General features: G+C 40.6%; 1 protein-coding gene across 5 annotated transcripts in view; it reads right to left on the bottom strand.

The window, feature by feature from the left end:
* The window catches only part of LOC126213116 (zinc finger protein 492-like), a 187,660-nt gene that overhangs the window by 16,136 nt on the left and 153,826 nt on the right, over positions 1 to 17,698 (bottom strand). For all 5 annotated transcript variants that reach the window (XM_049940719.1, XM_049940720.1, XM_049940723.1 and 2 more), the window contains one exon: positions 15,797 to 15,834. In XM_049940719.1, coding sequence (XP_049796676.1) covers positions 15,797 to 15,834 — 38 coding nt within the window. The remainder of the gene's footprint in view (positions 1 to 15,796; positions 15,835 to 17,698) is intronic.

Below are 17,698 nucleotides of genomic sequence, written 5' to 3'. Positions count from 1 at the left end.
ATTGTCAACTATAAAATTCTGACGTTTCAGCGGCTGTTGCAAGACGCCTTCCTCAGGGTGTCTGAGAAAGGTGTCTTGCAACAGTCGCCGAAACGTCGGAATTTTATAGTTGACAATGCGGCCTCAAATCCGGAAGAATCTTAGTGACCAAGTTTTAGTGTTTAAGATCGGCGAAAGATGCACTACACCTCTTAGCAACTCCTGAGGTGTACACAATTCCGTGTGGCTGTGTGAAGGTTAATATTGGAACAACGATAAGAAGTGTTAATACCAGCTAAACCGAACACAAAAGGCAGTGTCGACTGGAATATACCGACAGATCAGTTGTAGCAGAACATGTTTTTAAAGATGTCGACCATGAAATAAAATTTAATGAGAAAAACGTGCTAGCCAGGACATCGATTATTATGCACATATGTATAGGGAAGCTATAGAGATTCAGGAACACCACAATGATTTCAGCACAAAAGGGGACGGCTTAAAGTTAGGCAGGATATGGCAGTCAACTTTGCACCAACGATGTGACGATCTATTACATTAAGTCGAGAATAATGACGTTAGTCAGAGACAGACTTACAGTCGGCCCCACGTGACTTACGTTGGTGCCCTCTATATAAACGGGAAATCCATGGCCTGGCAGCCATCATTGACTCACCTCCGAAGATATTGCCCGCAGTTAGCAACGAATTACAGATAGACTATAGCCTCTCAGCCTGGAACTTTTAATTGATTGCTATCTGTACTGCCTCACAGGAATCTCTACTTAAGTTTCATTACAAGGTAAACTACTTCGAACAGCAATGAACATTACACCAACTGTATTTCATTCATTCTTTGTGAACATGGTTAGGTCTCTTGAAAAATTTCAGCTGAACTTATTTCAATACCTACAAGGATTTGAGATTCAGTGCTTTTTGTTACCGCTTTGAGCTCTGTTCCTTTTATAATGCAGCTACCACAATTTACAACTACAATACTTATTGTGGTTGTATCTACCCTCCTTGGGTGTTCTACTTTCAGCCTTTGAAACTGAAGCCCTTTCTGCACTTACCTGAGACCCTCTCACCTAGAAAAGCCCAGTCTCCTCTACACATCCCCTATACTCGTGGAACTGCTTTCTTTGCGTAGTTTACTCCTGACCCAATTAGCAGAACCTGTAAATCCACCACATTTTGGCGCAGGTTGAGGAATCTGCAACCTACCCAGTTGCTGAACTGTCTGGGACTCTGATTCAGACCTTCACTCCACTCTGTACGGAATAACCACGTTCAGTTTAGCCCATGATGGTGAGCTCCACCTTCATCTCTCAGGCAAGAATGGCAGTCTTTATTAGCTAGGCGCTGAAACCAGACAGAACCTATTTCATTGCAATGTGACACATGTAAGTTGCGTTTCATAAGAAATGCGACCAAATTCATAAAAAAATCATTTATTTAATATATTCGTACAAATAAAAAATTTTCAAAATAGCACCCTCTTGCGTCAATACACTTCTGGAGGCGGTGTTTCCATGCCTGGAAGGCATCCTGGAATTTCTTTAGAGCTGATGTAACATGGGCCTGGACGCTTTCAATCGTGTCCTAATGTTTTCCTTTCATGACTCCTTTTAACCAAGGAAACAAAAAAAGTCAGCAGGAGCCAGGGCAGGACTGTAGGGAGGCTGAGGTACCAATGGGGTCTTGGTCCTGGCAAGGAAATCTTTTACAATGAAGGCACTGTGACTGTGTGTTGTCGTGGTGAACTTTCCACTTATTCTTGCTGTCGCTTCAGCAGCACGAGACCCTCCTTTTCAGTCTTTTGAGCACTTCCAAGTAGAAAGCTGAGTTCATTGTAGTCCCAGTAGGTAGTAATTCGTGGTGGACTATGCCCCTGACGTCCAAGAAGGCAATGTGCATGGTTTTGATCCTGGACTTGCTCATGCATGCCTTCTTGGGACGGGGCGACGATGGGGTGTGCCACTCTGAACTCTGCCTTTTTGTCTCAGGGACGTACTCAAAAATCCACGACTCTTTAGCAGTGATAACTGATTTTAAAAAATGAGGATCATTTTCACACATTTCCAACATTTCTTGGCAGCGTGCTTGTATTCTTCGGTCAACACTTTTGGGACAAGTTTGGCACACATCTTTCTCATGTTCATATCTTCGGTCACAATGCGGAAAAAGGTTGTTTTTGACATGTTTAAAGTTAGTGCTATCAATTGAAGGCTCAGCTGTCTGTCAGAGTTCAAACAATCGCGCACAAGCGTCACATTTTCGTCGACTCATGCGGTTGATGGCCATTCACTGCGAGGTTTGTCGGTAATCTCCTCTCGGCCCTCCATAAACGACTTGTGCCATCGGAAAAGTTGCGATTTGGACAAGCAATCATCCCCAAAGTCATGCTGAACTAATGGAAACATTTTGGTGGCGGACTTACTAAGTTTAACGTAAAATTTGATAGCGTACCATTCCTGTACAGAATGATCCATTGTGCCGAGTTACATAAACTCAAAACAGGGTTAACAGAAATGCATGTCCTGACTCTCCGGCAGCTTGCAACCGAATGAGACAAAGAGCGTTTTGAAATTAACACCCCCATCCACTTAGCCCAGCAGGTTACAACACACTGTGGTGTACCATTGTGTTAGAAAGACATTGGTCTCATTACTCATGGAACGCAATCTGTATTGTTACCACCAACGTGAGTCACCACTTACAGCTGGCTATGCCATGGTTTTCATGGCATTCAGAAGCTCCCATTTCTAATCTGTAAAGACTCCAACCAGTATGCACACAGAATGCACATTGGATTCCTTCCCCTCCTATGCAGTCTTATCTCTAAATGACGCCATTACACACCTAACATCGGAGATTCCAAGTACCAGTAATACTACCCTCTGCGAATGCTCAGTCTTGCACACTGAGAGGCTTCCTTTGGAACAGGGCACACGACTTCATCTGGCTCATGGATTCCATCAGCCATAGACAGCTCCCAAATCTGTTCATCAGACGAACAGAGCAGGCTCTTCGATCAGCAACATGGAAATTCTTCCACTGCCTCCCACACGCTTGAATGACTTTCCACTCAACCACAAGTGAGAGGTCAATCTCAGTGTGGACAGTACCCAATATGACTGCAGCAGTGGACCAATTGGTGTACAACACTGCCTGGAGCTGTGAGCGAAGAATCACCAACTTGATTCACATCTGAACACAGCAATTACTATATCTGTCCATACCAGAGTTGGTATTGTAGATACACAGACATATGCGAAAAATAGGAGTTGAAGGTAAGGAGCATTGACAAAATTTAAAATAAGTCGCTTCTTATGGAAACATGTGTCAGCCCACAGTACTCTGATGTGCTACTGCTGCTACTATGAGAGCTACCACTGGATTGGGCGATCTAAGTGCTGCAAGTAACACAAAACGAATGATTCAATGCAGACAGTGGTTCTATGCACTACACAGTTACTAAAGCGTATAAATGTGCCTGATAAATACACAAATGTGCACAAAATACAGGGTTTGAAGCTAAATAACAACAACAATATTACAATTATAACTATAATGATAGTAGATGTCACGAAAATATACTTACATCAATTGATAAATAATTTGCTCTCTTGTGACAAACAACAAATGATAAGGATGTCAAGTCATGCATCAGAAGTCCCTGTTGTGAGCCAGGTTAAGTATTAATGTTGACGCTGATGAACAGATAAACTGAGCAAATAAGCTTCTAACTAACACTATGTGCTTTCCTTGCGGGAAAGGTGAAGTCGTCGTAGCAGCAGGCATCTGGTGTCAACATAATGCTGTTCAACCAAACCAACTGTTTGAATACCAGTGGGTGTACGCATGTTAGTGTCAGTGTAATATCGAAAAGGGAGTTCTAATAAGTGGTATTACTTGAAAACCATCAATTTAGTGATGACAAAGTAATATCCCCCCCCCCCAATGAACCATGGACCTTGCCGTTGGTGGGGAGGCTTGTGTGCCTCAGCGGTACAGATAGCCATTCCATAGGTGCAACCACAACAGAGGGTTATCTGTTGAGAGGTCAGACAAACGTGTGGTTCCTGAAGAGGGGCAGCAGCCTTTTCAGTAATTGCAGTCTGAATGATTGACTGATCAGGCCTTGTAACATTAACCAAAATGGCATTGCTATGCTGGCACTGTGAATGGCTGAAAGCTAGGGGAAACTACAGTTGTAATTTTTCCTGAGGGCATGCAGCTTTACTGTATGGTTAAATGATGATGGCGTCCACTTGAGTAAAATATTTCGGAGGTAAAATAGTGCCCATTCGGATCTCTGGGAGGGGACTATTCAGGAGGACATTGTTATCAGGTGAAACAAGACTGGCGTTCCACATATTGGAGTGTGCAATGTTGTGCAGGTACGTTAGGTAATTTGAAAAGGGAAATGGATATGTTAAAGCTAGATATAGTGGGAACTAGTGAAGTTCCGTGGCATGAGGAACAAGATTTTGGGTCAGGTGAATAAAGGGTTATAAATACAAAATCAAATAGGGGTAATGCAGGAGTAGGTTTAATAACGAATAAAAAATAGCATCGTGGGTAAGTTACTACAAACAGCATAGTGAACACGTTGTTGTAGCCAAAATAGACACAAAACCCACACCTTCCACAGTAGTAAGAGTTTATACGCTAACTAGCTCCGCAAATGAAGAGATTGAAGGAATGTATGATGAGATAAAAAAAATTATTCAGATAGTAAAGGGAGACGAAAATTAAATAGGCGTGGAGGACTGGAACTCGATAATAGGAAAACGAAGAGAAGGAAATGTAGTAGGTGAATACGGAATGGGGAAAAGGAACGAAAGAGGAAGCCACCTGGTAGAATTTTGCACAGAGCATAACTTAATCATAGCTAACAGGTGGTTTAAGAGTCATGAAAGAAGGTTGTATACTTGGAAGAGGCCTGGAGACTCTGGAAGCTTTCCGATTGATCATGTAATGGTAAGACAGAGATTTTGGAACTAGATTTTAAATTGTAAGACATTTCCAGGGGCAGATGTGGACTCTGACCACAATCTATTGGTTATGAACTGTAGATTAAAACTGAAGAAGCTGCAAAAAGGTGGGAATTTAAGGAGATGGGACCTGGATAAACTGACTAAACCAGAGGTTGTACAGGGAACAATTGACAGGAATGGGGGAAAGAAATACAGTAGAAGAAGAATGGGTAGATTTGAGAGATGGAATAGTGAAGGCAGCAGAGGATCAAGTAGGTAAAGAGGTGAGGGCTAGTAGAAATCTTTGGGTAACAGAAGAGATATTAAATTTAACTGATGAAAGGAGAAAATATAAAAATGTTGTAAATGATGCAGGCAAGAAGGAATACAAATGTCTCAAAAATGAGATCGACAGGAAGTGCAAATGGCTAAGCAGGGATGGCTAAAATACAAATATAACAATGTAGACGCATATATCACTAGGGGTAAGATAGATACTGCCTACAGGATAATTAAAGAGACCTTTGGAGAAAAGAGAACCACTTGTATGAATATCAAGAGCTCAGATGGAAACCGAGTTCTAAGCAAAGAAGGGAAAGCAGAAAGGTGGAAGGAATATACAGAGGGTCTATATAAGGGCGATGTACTTGACAATATTATGGAAATGGAAGTGGATGCAGATGAAGATGAAATGGGAGATATGATACTGTGTTAAGAGTTTGATTGAGCACTGACAGATTTAAGTCGGAACAAGGCCCCAGGAGTAGACAAAATTCCATTAGAACTACTAATAGCCTTGGGAGAGCCAGCCCTGACAAAACTGTACCATCTGGTGAGCAAGATTTATGAGACAGACGAAATACCCTCAAACCACTTTAAGAATATTATAGTTCCAATCTCAAAGAAAGCAAGTGCTGATGACATGTGTGAAAATTACCAAACCGTCAGTTTAATAAGTCACAGCTGCAAAATACGAACACGAATTCCTTACAGACCAACGGAAAAACTGGTGGATGCCGACCTCAGGGAAAATGAATTTGGATTCCATTAATATGTTGGAACACGTGACGCAATACTGACCCTACGACTTATCTTCGAAGACACATTAAGGAAAGGCATTTGTAGACTTAGAGAAAGCTTTTGACAATGTTGACTGGAATACTTTCTTTCAAATTCTGAAGATGGCAGGGGTCAAATACAGGGAGCAAAAGGCCATTTACAATTTGTACAGAAACCAGATTGCAGTTTTAAGAGTCGAGGGGCGTGAAAGGGAAGCAGTGGTTGGGAAGGGAGTGAGACAGCAAGCAGTAAAGGAAACTAAAGAAAAATTCGAAATAGGAATTAAAATCTATGGTGAAGAAATAAAAACTTTGAGGTTTGCCGATGCGACGAGACTGTAATTTTGTCAGAGACAGCAAAGAACCTGGAAGAGCAGTTGAACGGAACACACTGTGTCTTAAAAGGAGGCTATAAGACGAACAACAAAAGCAAAACGAGGATAATGGAATGTAGTCTAATTAAATCAGGCGATTCTGAGGGTTGAAATTAAAATTTAAAACAGTCTTGATCGCAATCTTGTTAAAATATTTTTTTTATTGGGGTATTTGTATGGAGTGTAGCTATGTATGGTTGTGAAACGTGGACGATAAATAGTTAGGACAAGAAAAGAATAGAAGCTTTCGAATTGTGGTGCTACAGGAGAAGGTCGAAGATTACATAGGTAGAATGCTACAGGAGAAGGTTGAAGATTAAATGGGTAGATCATGCAACTAATGAGGAGATACTGAATAGAATTGGGGAGAAGAGAAATTGGTGGCACAACTTGTCTAAGAGAAGGGATCGGTTGGTAGGACATATTCTGAAGCATCAAGGGATCACCAATTTAGTACTGGAGGGCAGTATGGAGGGAAAAAATCGTAGAGGGAGACCAAAAGATGAGTACACTAAGCAGATTCAGTTGGATGTAGGTTGCAGTAGTAACTTGGAAATGATTAAGCTTGCACAGAATAGAGTAGCATGGAGGGCAGCATCAAACCACTCTCTGGGCTGAAGGCAGCAACAACAACAACAACAACAACAACAACAACAACAACAACAACAACGATATTCTCCTTGGATTGATGACATTGAGCATGCAGTGTGTCAACGCAGATTTCAGCCTTGTTCCACAGAAAAGTTTGCTCTCCCCTGATGTTCCCTGATGTTACAAAGTGATCATACCATCTCTGTAGGGGATTCAGTCGGTACAGTTAAAATATTTAACAGAGGGAGCACAGATCTACAGGAGCCGATTTTTAACATTTAATGAAATGCAGTACAGGATGAGCTAGAGTGTTGGCAAAGATGGCAGTCACATATTCTCCAATTCTACGACACACTGTGCAGTAATTTACTGTCGATAGCTTGCCAAACTCTCCACTCATTATAAACTACCATAGCTCGACTCCATGATGCATTCTGTGCACTGAGGTAAGTGTCAATGTATTATTCAACATTACCAGATGTGGGCACTGAATTATGATCGTATTTAAGTTTGTTTATATGCCCAGCTGTAACTAATACTTTATAAAACCCCTCCATTTCAATGTAAATAAACAGTTACCACCATGACCAAGTGGACGAAAGAAACAGTCTCACCCCAAGGGTCTTTAAATGACTGGTCCTGCAATGATGAAGGTATAAACCAGAAGAACGAGACGAATGGATCATTACTTCCTGATATTAGAAATGCTTTGGTTATTGGGGCTTCATGCTGTGGAAAATAATCAAATTTTTACACTGTTGACATATCCTGTGGGAGTCCACTTAGAGCATGTACATATTTTTCAAAAATACTGTTTCAGTTAAAATATCAGCTACTGCAGGAGATTTTGCACGGAATTGAGGGACTAACAGGCAGTGATATTCACCACCTGAAAAAGTAAAACAAAACAGCACATTCTTATTTGGCAACATCTCTGTGGGAAATCAGGATATGTGCAGATATTTCTGCTTTGCTCACCACATGCAAGTCAATATATTTTATTTCAGTGAGACATACTTAAGCATCCAAAAGCTGTTGTTCTGGAATGCACCAACCTTGTAACTTTCGAACAGGCAATCTGAATTAAAGCATATTTTCGAAGCACATCTAGGAACAGAAATGTTACTCAATGAATTCGTTATACGTAAGGATTGCTGGATTAACTCTCAGCATAGCTTGCTGGTTACAGATAAAACTAGTAAATTGAATGAGAATCAATAGAAACAGAACTTTAACTAGATTCTTCAAAAAGGCAATGCACCAAAACGCACATGTGTCAGTATATTGTACACTATGTAAAAATTTGCAGATGTGTTGCACATTCATTAAGAGGATGCAAAGCACGTACATTTGACAAAAAAATGGAGGCAATCAACACTAAATTAATGGAACTGAAGGTCTTGTTAAGAGAGGTGTTATGAATTTGAGGTGTTGAATGTTCATATACAGAAATATGAACTGTGTGTCAACGAGAAAATTAAAGGAGTCAGTATAAAACTAATGTATGTGTGAAATATCGATGTGATAGCTAAGGCACTTCATGCCCGTCACCACCAATTGTCTCAAAGTAAACCTAAGTTGTAAACTGTCTCAAAAATGGCGTAATTCAAAAATGGTTCAAATGGTTCTGAGCCCTATGGGACTCAACATATGAGGTCATCAGTCCCCTAAAACATAGAACTACTTACACCCAAGCAACCTAAGGACATCACAAACATTCATGGCGAAGGCCGGATTCGAACCTGCGACTGTAGCGGTCGCACGGTTCCAGACTGAAACACCTAGAACCGCTCGGCCACAATGGCCAGCAATGGCTTAGTTTACACCAACATGTTGATGAGAAAGTGTAATGTTAAAAACTGGAAACTTGACCGAAGTTACTTTGGTGAAAGTAAGGTCAACTGCAACAAGACCATTATCTCTCAGTAATATTTAAGCCAGTAACTGACAGGCTGAAAGAGCTGTCATGTACTATGGATAGAATCAGAAATAGGAGGAGGAGGAGGAGGAGGAGGAGGCATGCTGAGTTAAGACAGAACATATGGGGTCATCAGGGCGAAACCATATTTCTTAGGTAAGCACACAATATGTTTAACCACGAAGGCAGTAAGAATTGTTAACAAGGAATTTGGAAGATTGCCTAGGCTGTTACAGTTAATAATTTTGAAAATATCGAATGTTAAAAATATACCCTGTAACTATAAAAACACGTGGTGCAATATTAAGCATGACCAACGCATGTAAAACCCCGAAAGGATGAATGGATGTCTCATAGAGCGACAAATACAGGACTGTAACTACAGCAGCAGTAGCAGCTCCACATAGTGTAGGTAAAAGTCGAAGTTCAGCAAGAAAGACTAAACAATCGGCCTCTGAAGTATATAAATTATGGTAACTAAATGAAATCATAGCTCGATTACGACTGTTTACAGCTTCAGTTAGGCAAGAGAATGCAGATTACATGAACAAAATGTTATTGATCGTACCTGAGCTTAGAAAAATACACATCGTCGAGTAATTGCGAAGAGAGTAGTTCAAGAGCTTTACAGACCTGCATGCAGAATATATCTGATAATACGAGGAATGGATTATGCATGGCAGGCTCATCTCTTAGATACACAGGACTACTTACAATCAAATAATGGTTTCAACTACATTCTCACAGTCACAGGCACACACGGTCACAGGCACAGAGGATTCTGAATAATTGTTGCACACAGGACTAAATCGACTGCCCAACCGACTTGAGGCGTATGATGGAAGTGAATTTTACAATAGGCATTTCAAAGCAGAATTGGAACGATGTGGGATAAATCACTATTCAACATTCTCTCATTTGGAAACTATTATTGCCAAATGGTTGAACTGGATAATTAGAAACCGAATGTAGAAGCAATTTAATCTTCAACGTACGTGCAAATGCCTGAACATACAGCCACAAATCATTTCAAGTGTAATCACATTATTCACCACAGAATTAAAAACAAACCTATTGATGTTACAAACGAATTATGGGAACGCTTCGAACCCAATATGTTCCTCATACAGCAGGTCATAAGATGTTGAGGGAACAGGGCATTGATGAAATGGCTTAGTTTCTCATCAAAGCACTACAGCTGGGTGAACACTTGCATTTTGCTATGTAATACGAAAAGCAAAGTTCAAGCCATGCAGTAGTGTGATATGAGTGCTAGGAAACGTATCAACAAAGTTGGAGGTGGTATTCTCAAGAATCTGCGATCAGAAGTTTGTATCTCTGGATACAGTTTCTGCGGAGTTGGAACAAAATTGAAATAGCACCTAGCTTATGGTGATAAGGGCTTTGATGCTTTGGACAATGTACGCAAAGAGCACATGATCGCCTACACTACAAACAAAGATCACCATATTGCAGACCAAATATTCATTGATGAGGTTGTGCAGGTATGTCAAGAGATGGATATTCATGTAGGACAACCTATGTCTGCATATGTGGTTGATAAGGCGATGTTTGCTCGAACTTAAATTGGGTACTGGACTAACCTTCAAGCAAATACTGAATGCAGCTCACTGCATACTAAACAAGAAGAAAAACCTGTGTGATGTTTAAAAAATTCGTGACAGCGGCAAAACGAGCCTAGAAGCAGAAAGAAGGAAGGAAACGATGTGTTAAAAGGCATAGGTTGCTACCAATACCAAAGAGATCTGGTGGACCAATTCTGTTTATGATACCTCCATTTGCTGGGCTGTCAGCCACTGGTTTCATTAGCTAGGAGACCTGATATATTTCAAGCAGTACAGAACATCCAAAAATGCGAAAAGTAATTACAAGCAGCTAAAAGGCATAATATGACCATGGAGGCCATCGCTATGGGTAAAGGCTTATATTTACAATACAGGAAATAACTTGGGTTTTACATTTAAGAAACAGCCCACAGCAGTGGTACTGGAAAGAAGGATTAAAAACATAGATCCGCTTAAACTCGTCAGAAAATTTAAAATCGCGATATTTTACAGCATGTTTATGTAGGATACATGGCCTGAGACAGTGTGGAAACCCAAGAAACGTGGAACTGTCAATTTAGATGTTGTTCAGGGTATGTAGCGCTTTGTGATTTAAGGCCACATGAAAGATTGTGTTGTCATTTTACCAATAGGAACCAGCTGTTGTACAATGTTCGACACTACCATAACTTCAGTTCATACCTCTGAGGATATTTCTGCATGGTATTTTTCCAGAAAATTGCATAAAAACAAGCAGTATGCAAGTCTCCACATCATTTGAGGCTGCAATGTAATTACGTACACTCTAATGCTAATTGGTCTAAATTGAAAGCAAACTACTTTCCTCCAATAGATGAGCAGGGAGTAGTGATGTACAGAATCAACTGGTCTGGAAACACACAAAAGCATAGCTAACGTCACTGAATTAATAATAAATTGCGTCTAGGGAATGGGGAAGTTGTGGCAATACCTCCTGGCTCTTGCCACATTGTCAATTCATATGTACACTTGAAACGTTTTGCTGAGGGATTTGAGGTACATGTAAACATTAATATGTTTAAATCAGAGATAAAAACGAAACACATTGTGGACTTCAGTCACAAATATTCAATAGGATGGCTACTTATTTTCTCAAAGGGTCAAGTGATGGTGTATAATACTGATAAAATTTTTGAGTTATCAACTGGTGGCCATACTGTCAGTAAGTACAATTCGCATAGAGCATAATATTGCAACGAATTTTGTACCTTGAAGACAGGTTAGTCCATACTATTTATCCATTTTTTCCTACAGTGGGTCCTGCTTATAAAAGTGAAGAAAATGAAGTCCACAATGAACATGGGCTGCTACACCAAGCCAAGGAGGTGAAGGGTTCACAACCATCACGAATGTGGCAGGTACCGTGAAGTTACACTGCCAAAGCAAAAGCCAAAAGTGAACTCTGGGATGTAACAGAAGAATGGCATGTCCCATACTGGCAGGCAAGGGAGTCTTCAAATATGAGGGAATAGGATGAGTGGCCACACGTGAGAGAGATACAACATGCCTATCCACTGAGGAGGACATCATGCCAGTATGACTAGTAGTTCAGCATCTTCTGCACAGACACTCAACTGGGCTAGTGAAAAAGCCACCAGTGGCGAAACGTATTCCGTGGTAGTGGAGTGTGTTAAGACACCATATGATGGACAGAGGTGCAGAGGAATAAACTAAACACCAACAGTCTAGTTATGAATGGACATGGGATAAAGAAAACGGAGCAGGGTAGTCTCATCAACTCACCTGGAAGTACCACTTAGGAGATGCAAGACACTGAGGAACAAGGTACTATGTAGAGCCAAGTAAGAATACATGGGAGGACCAAGGAAGTTTCGTATCAGACATGAGCCCCAGGAATTTTCTAGTTTCAGCGAGTGGAAGAACAAAAGGCGCAAGATGTAGGATGGTGTAAGAAACTCATTTCACCGAGAAATATTCATACAAAAGGTTTTGGCAGTGGAAAGTGAAAGCCACTGCACAAGCTTCACGAGAAAAAACGATAGGAACGACACTGAAAACGCTGCTGAAGGAGACAAGTTGATGTAGAACTGCAACAGATCGTAAAATCCTTGACAAAGAGGGAGGTGAGATGGCTGGTGGGAGAAGCGATAATATGGTTAATGGGGATAGCAAAGACAATGATACTCAGATAAATGTGTCCGACAAAGCCAAACCATATAAACAGATGTATATGGATGATGGTTCAAAATGTGGAGAGCACATCTCCACAAGCGAATCACATTCCTGCACACCTCAGTCCACCAGGGACCAGGACATGCTACAGTAAACTTGAAGTGCATGGTATGGAACAGTCTGCAACGGAAGGATAACGTTCAGAAGAATCCTTACTTGGTCATCACAGCTATGTGAAGGTCGTGAGGGAGGAGTAAAGCCTTCAGTCGGCCTCAGAAACCTTCCAACTGGGTTTGCACTCAGGTGGGGTAGAAGTCTGAAAATGGATAGCACACAGAAAGTGATCACTTGGGTATGCATCAGAGGGAGTGGGCCACTCAAGATGACAGGTGAGCTGGACAGTGCAGAACGAGAGGACGAAATGGTAATAAATGTGAATGGAATCTGAAAGAAACATGGGTGCTCCAGTGCTAAGAGGGAGGATTCAGAAGGTCTGCTAAGAGGTAACCTCTTGGACAGGTTCTCTGGGAGCCTCAAAGCGGATGGTGGGAACTGAAGTCACCAAGTAGCAAAAAGGAGTGAAGGAGCTGACCAATGAGCTGGAGTAAGTCTGACTTGGTAACAGCAAATAACAGAGGGGTGTAGATGTTACAAAGAGAAAAGGTGAAATGAAGGAGGAAAAAGCAGACTGCAACAGCTACCCAACGAGTGTTCAGTGAGATGGATGATCAGCATGGCTCCATGAGGTGGAATGCAGTCCTCGGGGGAAAGGTCACAGAGTCCCAGAACGAAATATGAGAGGTCAAAGGGGTTGTGAGGACAATTTGTTTCTTGGAAGCAGAAAACAAGCGAACACTGTAATTCCAAGAGCAGCTGTAATTCCTCCTTGTTGGATCTAGTACCACAAATGTTCCATTGGAGAAGAGTCATAATGGGGATTGGAGAGGAGGGAACAAATGAAGGTTAGTCACCTTGCGGTTGCTGAGTACCAGCCTTCAAAAATTCACTGCTACAGGGGCAGAGGCTGGAGAATCCTGTTCATGAGATCTACAAACATTTTGTCATTCTCCTTGGGTCAGCCTGTGAATTCCATGGCAGAAAATCAGTAGGCAGTGGGCACCAGCAAAATGGAGGTCAGCTGGGTGAGGGTATATGTGCCAACAGCACTGAAGGGGATCTCTAAGTCAGGGAAGGAGAAAACCGTTCATTTTTGTTTGATTTCATAGAACTTTCTAGTTGGCAGATGAAGACTACGTTTTTAGCTGTAGAAAGTATTTGCGGGAGTACTGCTTTTGTCCTTCCAGCCTGATAGTTCTGTAGCAGGCAATTTCGTCATCAGGGGCAAGGATTTGATGGCTTGTTGTGCAGCCGCAGGAGGAGAAGGAGATGCTACTGTGACCTGAGTGATTTCACTACTGCAATACTGAACTTGAAGTTGCAAGTCTGGGTGGGCATATTCTCCATTATTCATGGCATAGCAAAAATGATACTGTAAATGCCAGATAGTAAAATGCAAGGATCTTGACTAGCAAACAACTGTGAGTGACAAGGTGGAGTTTGATGTCCTTCACTCAGATCTCCTGGATGGCTCACTCATTAAGACACATGGGACATTCATGGGATTACAACTGATACAGCAGAGAGGAGGCAAACAGCTGCCCTAATGAGCATCTCTGCCAAGAGTAACACATTTGGCCATGTTTTGACAGGATATGTGTTTTATTATAATGTTGAACTCATTTTGTTTGTAATGTATGGTTGGACCATGATGACTTCATAGCCTGCCTTAATCTTTGAGGCAAACACTACTTGAGCAAATGGTAGAAAAAGAGTGCATGTGGGCTTTAAGTTTGCATCCATCTTTTTCATTACTCAATGGGGCACAGTGATGCTATGATTAGAGGGAAGTGTGGATTTCTCCCTCGGTGAGGCCATCTAGCATCAGAATGTAATGAACACCATGTGAAGAATTCAGTGAACGATGGTCCTCAACACAAACAGGATAACTCTGGAGGAGTGATGCTGTAAGCAGTTGTAGGGCCTGAAAATCACAATACGTCTTCAGAAGCAAAGTTGTATTACATAAATGACAAAAGAATTTCACAGGGCCTGCAACTACAACAACACCTTTCAGAATAATGCAAGCACGAACCGTAGCAAAGGACTGACCACCTCCGGTACGTGATACCATGAGGAACTGATGTACAGCTGGTATGGCCTTGAAATTTTTAGCCTCATTCTGTTTATGTTTAGTAGACACACCCTAAGACGTTGATTGAGCCACTGCAAAAAATCCCCATGATTGCCAACATCTGTAATGGCATGCTCCTTCCAATTGGGTGCCCCCTCAGAGGGGGATTCACACACCGTAAATGACTGTTCACACCTCCCGAACTCCTGACAGAGGGACCAACTGGCATTTGGGAAAGTAACAGTCACCCCTCTCTGGGCCTGGCCTGTATCAGAGGGTATGTGTGAACCCTACTGTTGACCCAGAGCTAGGAATTATGCATTACCTTGTCACCTGTAATGTGTCTAATGAAAGAGCCAGCCTTCAGGAACACACCAGGATGATGGAGGAACAAAGAGAATGAGGACTTACCAGTTAAGTCTTCACAACCTTACTGAAACTGGCACCAGCTACTCTCAATTCTTCTTGATCATGGCCCGTTAACTGTCACCACTACAAGCTTGTGTGTGTTTCCTGAGCACCACTGTGGCACAGCATTGAAAGAGTTGTCCAACACTATATTCATTCATCTGAAAGGCTGGGAATCAGCTCCAATTTTTTGATTTATAGCCACTCACCCTTTCTTGTTCTACTGCAGTATGACATTAGCTTGTGGCTATCAAGATGAATTTGTTGAATGTCAGTGATTTTCAAGTGATGTTCTGGATTAAGCACGATACAGCTGCTGATATACCACCTGAACTTTTGTGTTCCTGTACAGATATTAGACATGTGCTCTATTTATCTAGGAACAGTCACATAATGGTTGTTGCACAGAACACCATTACTCACAATACTGCCTTGTAATGTTGGTGCTTATTGGTAATTCTGAATAATTAAAGTAGTGCATTTTATTTCTGAAGTACTCTCACAATAAATAATAATTAATATTATTCAAAAAGTACTGCAATGAATTATGAAAACTTACCTTGCACTATCAGATGCATATCTTGTTGAGGCTTCCACCTGAAACATTTCAAGAAATGGCCAGTGATTTACAACTGATGGGACAGTAAATAAATAGATTTATATTAACACCTACCAACATGTGATTAGTCCACCAAATGCTATAAGTGAAGCTTGAAAATATCATTAAAGAGGACATGATAAACTGTTGCAGTTAATGAAACAGAATATTAGTCAGAATTCACTTTCCATTTTCTCAATTTGTCTTCAGTACTGTAAATAACTACACAAGCTAGTAATTTGGTTGTAGCCATACTTCCTACTAGACACTTCACATTTTTAACCTGTCATGCACTTCCGCCTTGTGTAAAATTTTCGTTCACGTTTTTTTATTATGAAAACTGCCATTCACTGACAGAAGAATCAATTATCATAAATGACACATTTGGGCCTTTGTGCTCTGGGCAGCCCGGATGAACTTGCAGAGGTGAGGAGCGACTTCTAAACCCAACCTTAAGTTCACACCCAGAACTACATACAGACCTGGACCATTAAATATACAAACATTAATAAATATTGGCAAACTCAAAATACTTTCAGGCACTATAAATGTATAACAAAATTGGTATTACAAAACAGCACATTCACAGATGAAGAAAATACCACATTCAGAGAACTGTAGATTTTTACATAGAACACAGGGAAGAAATTCGCGAAACTATCCCAGAACTAGGCTCTGCATTCATAAACGTCAAATCTATGTTGCAATCAGTACCAAATTTTTCCATTACCTCCAGAAAGACTCACTCCCTGCAGTAATCCAATATTTAGATGAGAGGTACACAATAATTGATGCACAATAAATCATGTTAACAAGAACAATGCAGAAAGCAAAACAGTCCTGAGAACTATGTTGAGAAGCATCTGTTGAAGTTCCAGAGGAAAACCTAAGTTTTTATTAAATTTTTATCCTCAGATTGGTACAGAATGGAGATGAGAACACTTTCTGCCTAAACTGCTATTAATTAAATGTATTCACAACTGGAATTTTGACTTATGCCATTCTCAGGTGACAGCTTACTATGAACTATGTCGAAGTTATTACATGTCATGCCTAGTCATTGGGGAGTGGATATAAAGATGTGCAGTATGATATGACTGACAGAAATTAGTACATTAAGTACTAACATTGTCTGGACATACAGATTATGAAGACTCCAGTCTTGTAATGACTATGGAATTTGCAAACACGGTTAACACAAGGAAAATACTACCTCAAAAGGAATTATAAAGGTTTCAGACATACACTGACTTACCACTTGAGAATCGTACAGCTGCCAAATTAATTTTGAATAAATATGTACCATAACAGTCCAGGGAGAAAATGTTTTCATTTATAAATGTCTGCCTGATTGTGGATGTAAGAAAAAAGGACAAATGGTAAGAAAAAGACAGTTAGCTAAATTGTTGGCAGATAACCATCCCCCCCCCCCACACACACACACACATACATACATACATATAATATATATATATATATATATATATATATATATATATATATATATATATATCACTAAATCAATAAAAATATATGCAATCAACACTAATATGATTTGAGAATATCACATAGCTTATGTGCCAATAACAAAGCACAATTCCAAGAACTTCATAAATTTCATTGTCAGACATAGATACCTGTTGAAATTGACCATTACCACTGATTAATAAAAGTGGTTCCTGGCCTAGAATAACTGATAATCATGTTCACAGAAGATTCAAAGAAATTACATGAAAAGTTCAAGGAGAAAACAACAGCAGAAATTCTAAAATACAAGATATATCAGGGATGGCTTAGGACAGGAAGGTCCTGTGATGGGCAGATTGATGAAGGACTGAAGTGGCAAAATACTATTGGAATACA

The sequence above is a fragment of the Schistocerca nitens genome, chromosome 11 (assembly GCF_023898315.1).
Source record: "Schistocerca nitens isolate TAMUIC-IGC-003100 chromosome 11, iqSchNite1.1, whole genome shotgun sequence".
Taxonomy (NCBI): domain Eukaryota; kingdom Metazoa; phylum Arthropoda; class Insecta; order Orthoptera; family Acrididae; genus Schistocerca; species Schistocerca nitens.
The sequence above is the reverse complement of the archived record's forward strand: the minus strand, read 5'-3'. Positions and strand labels throughout refer to the sequence as shown.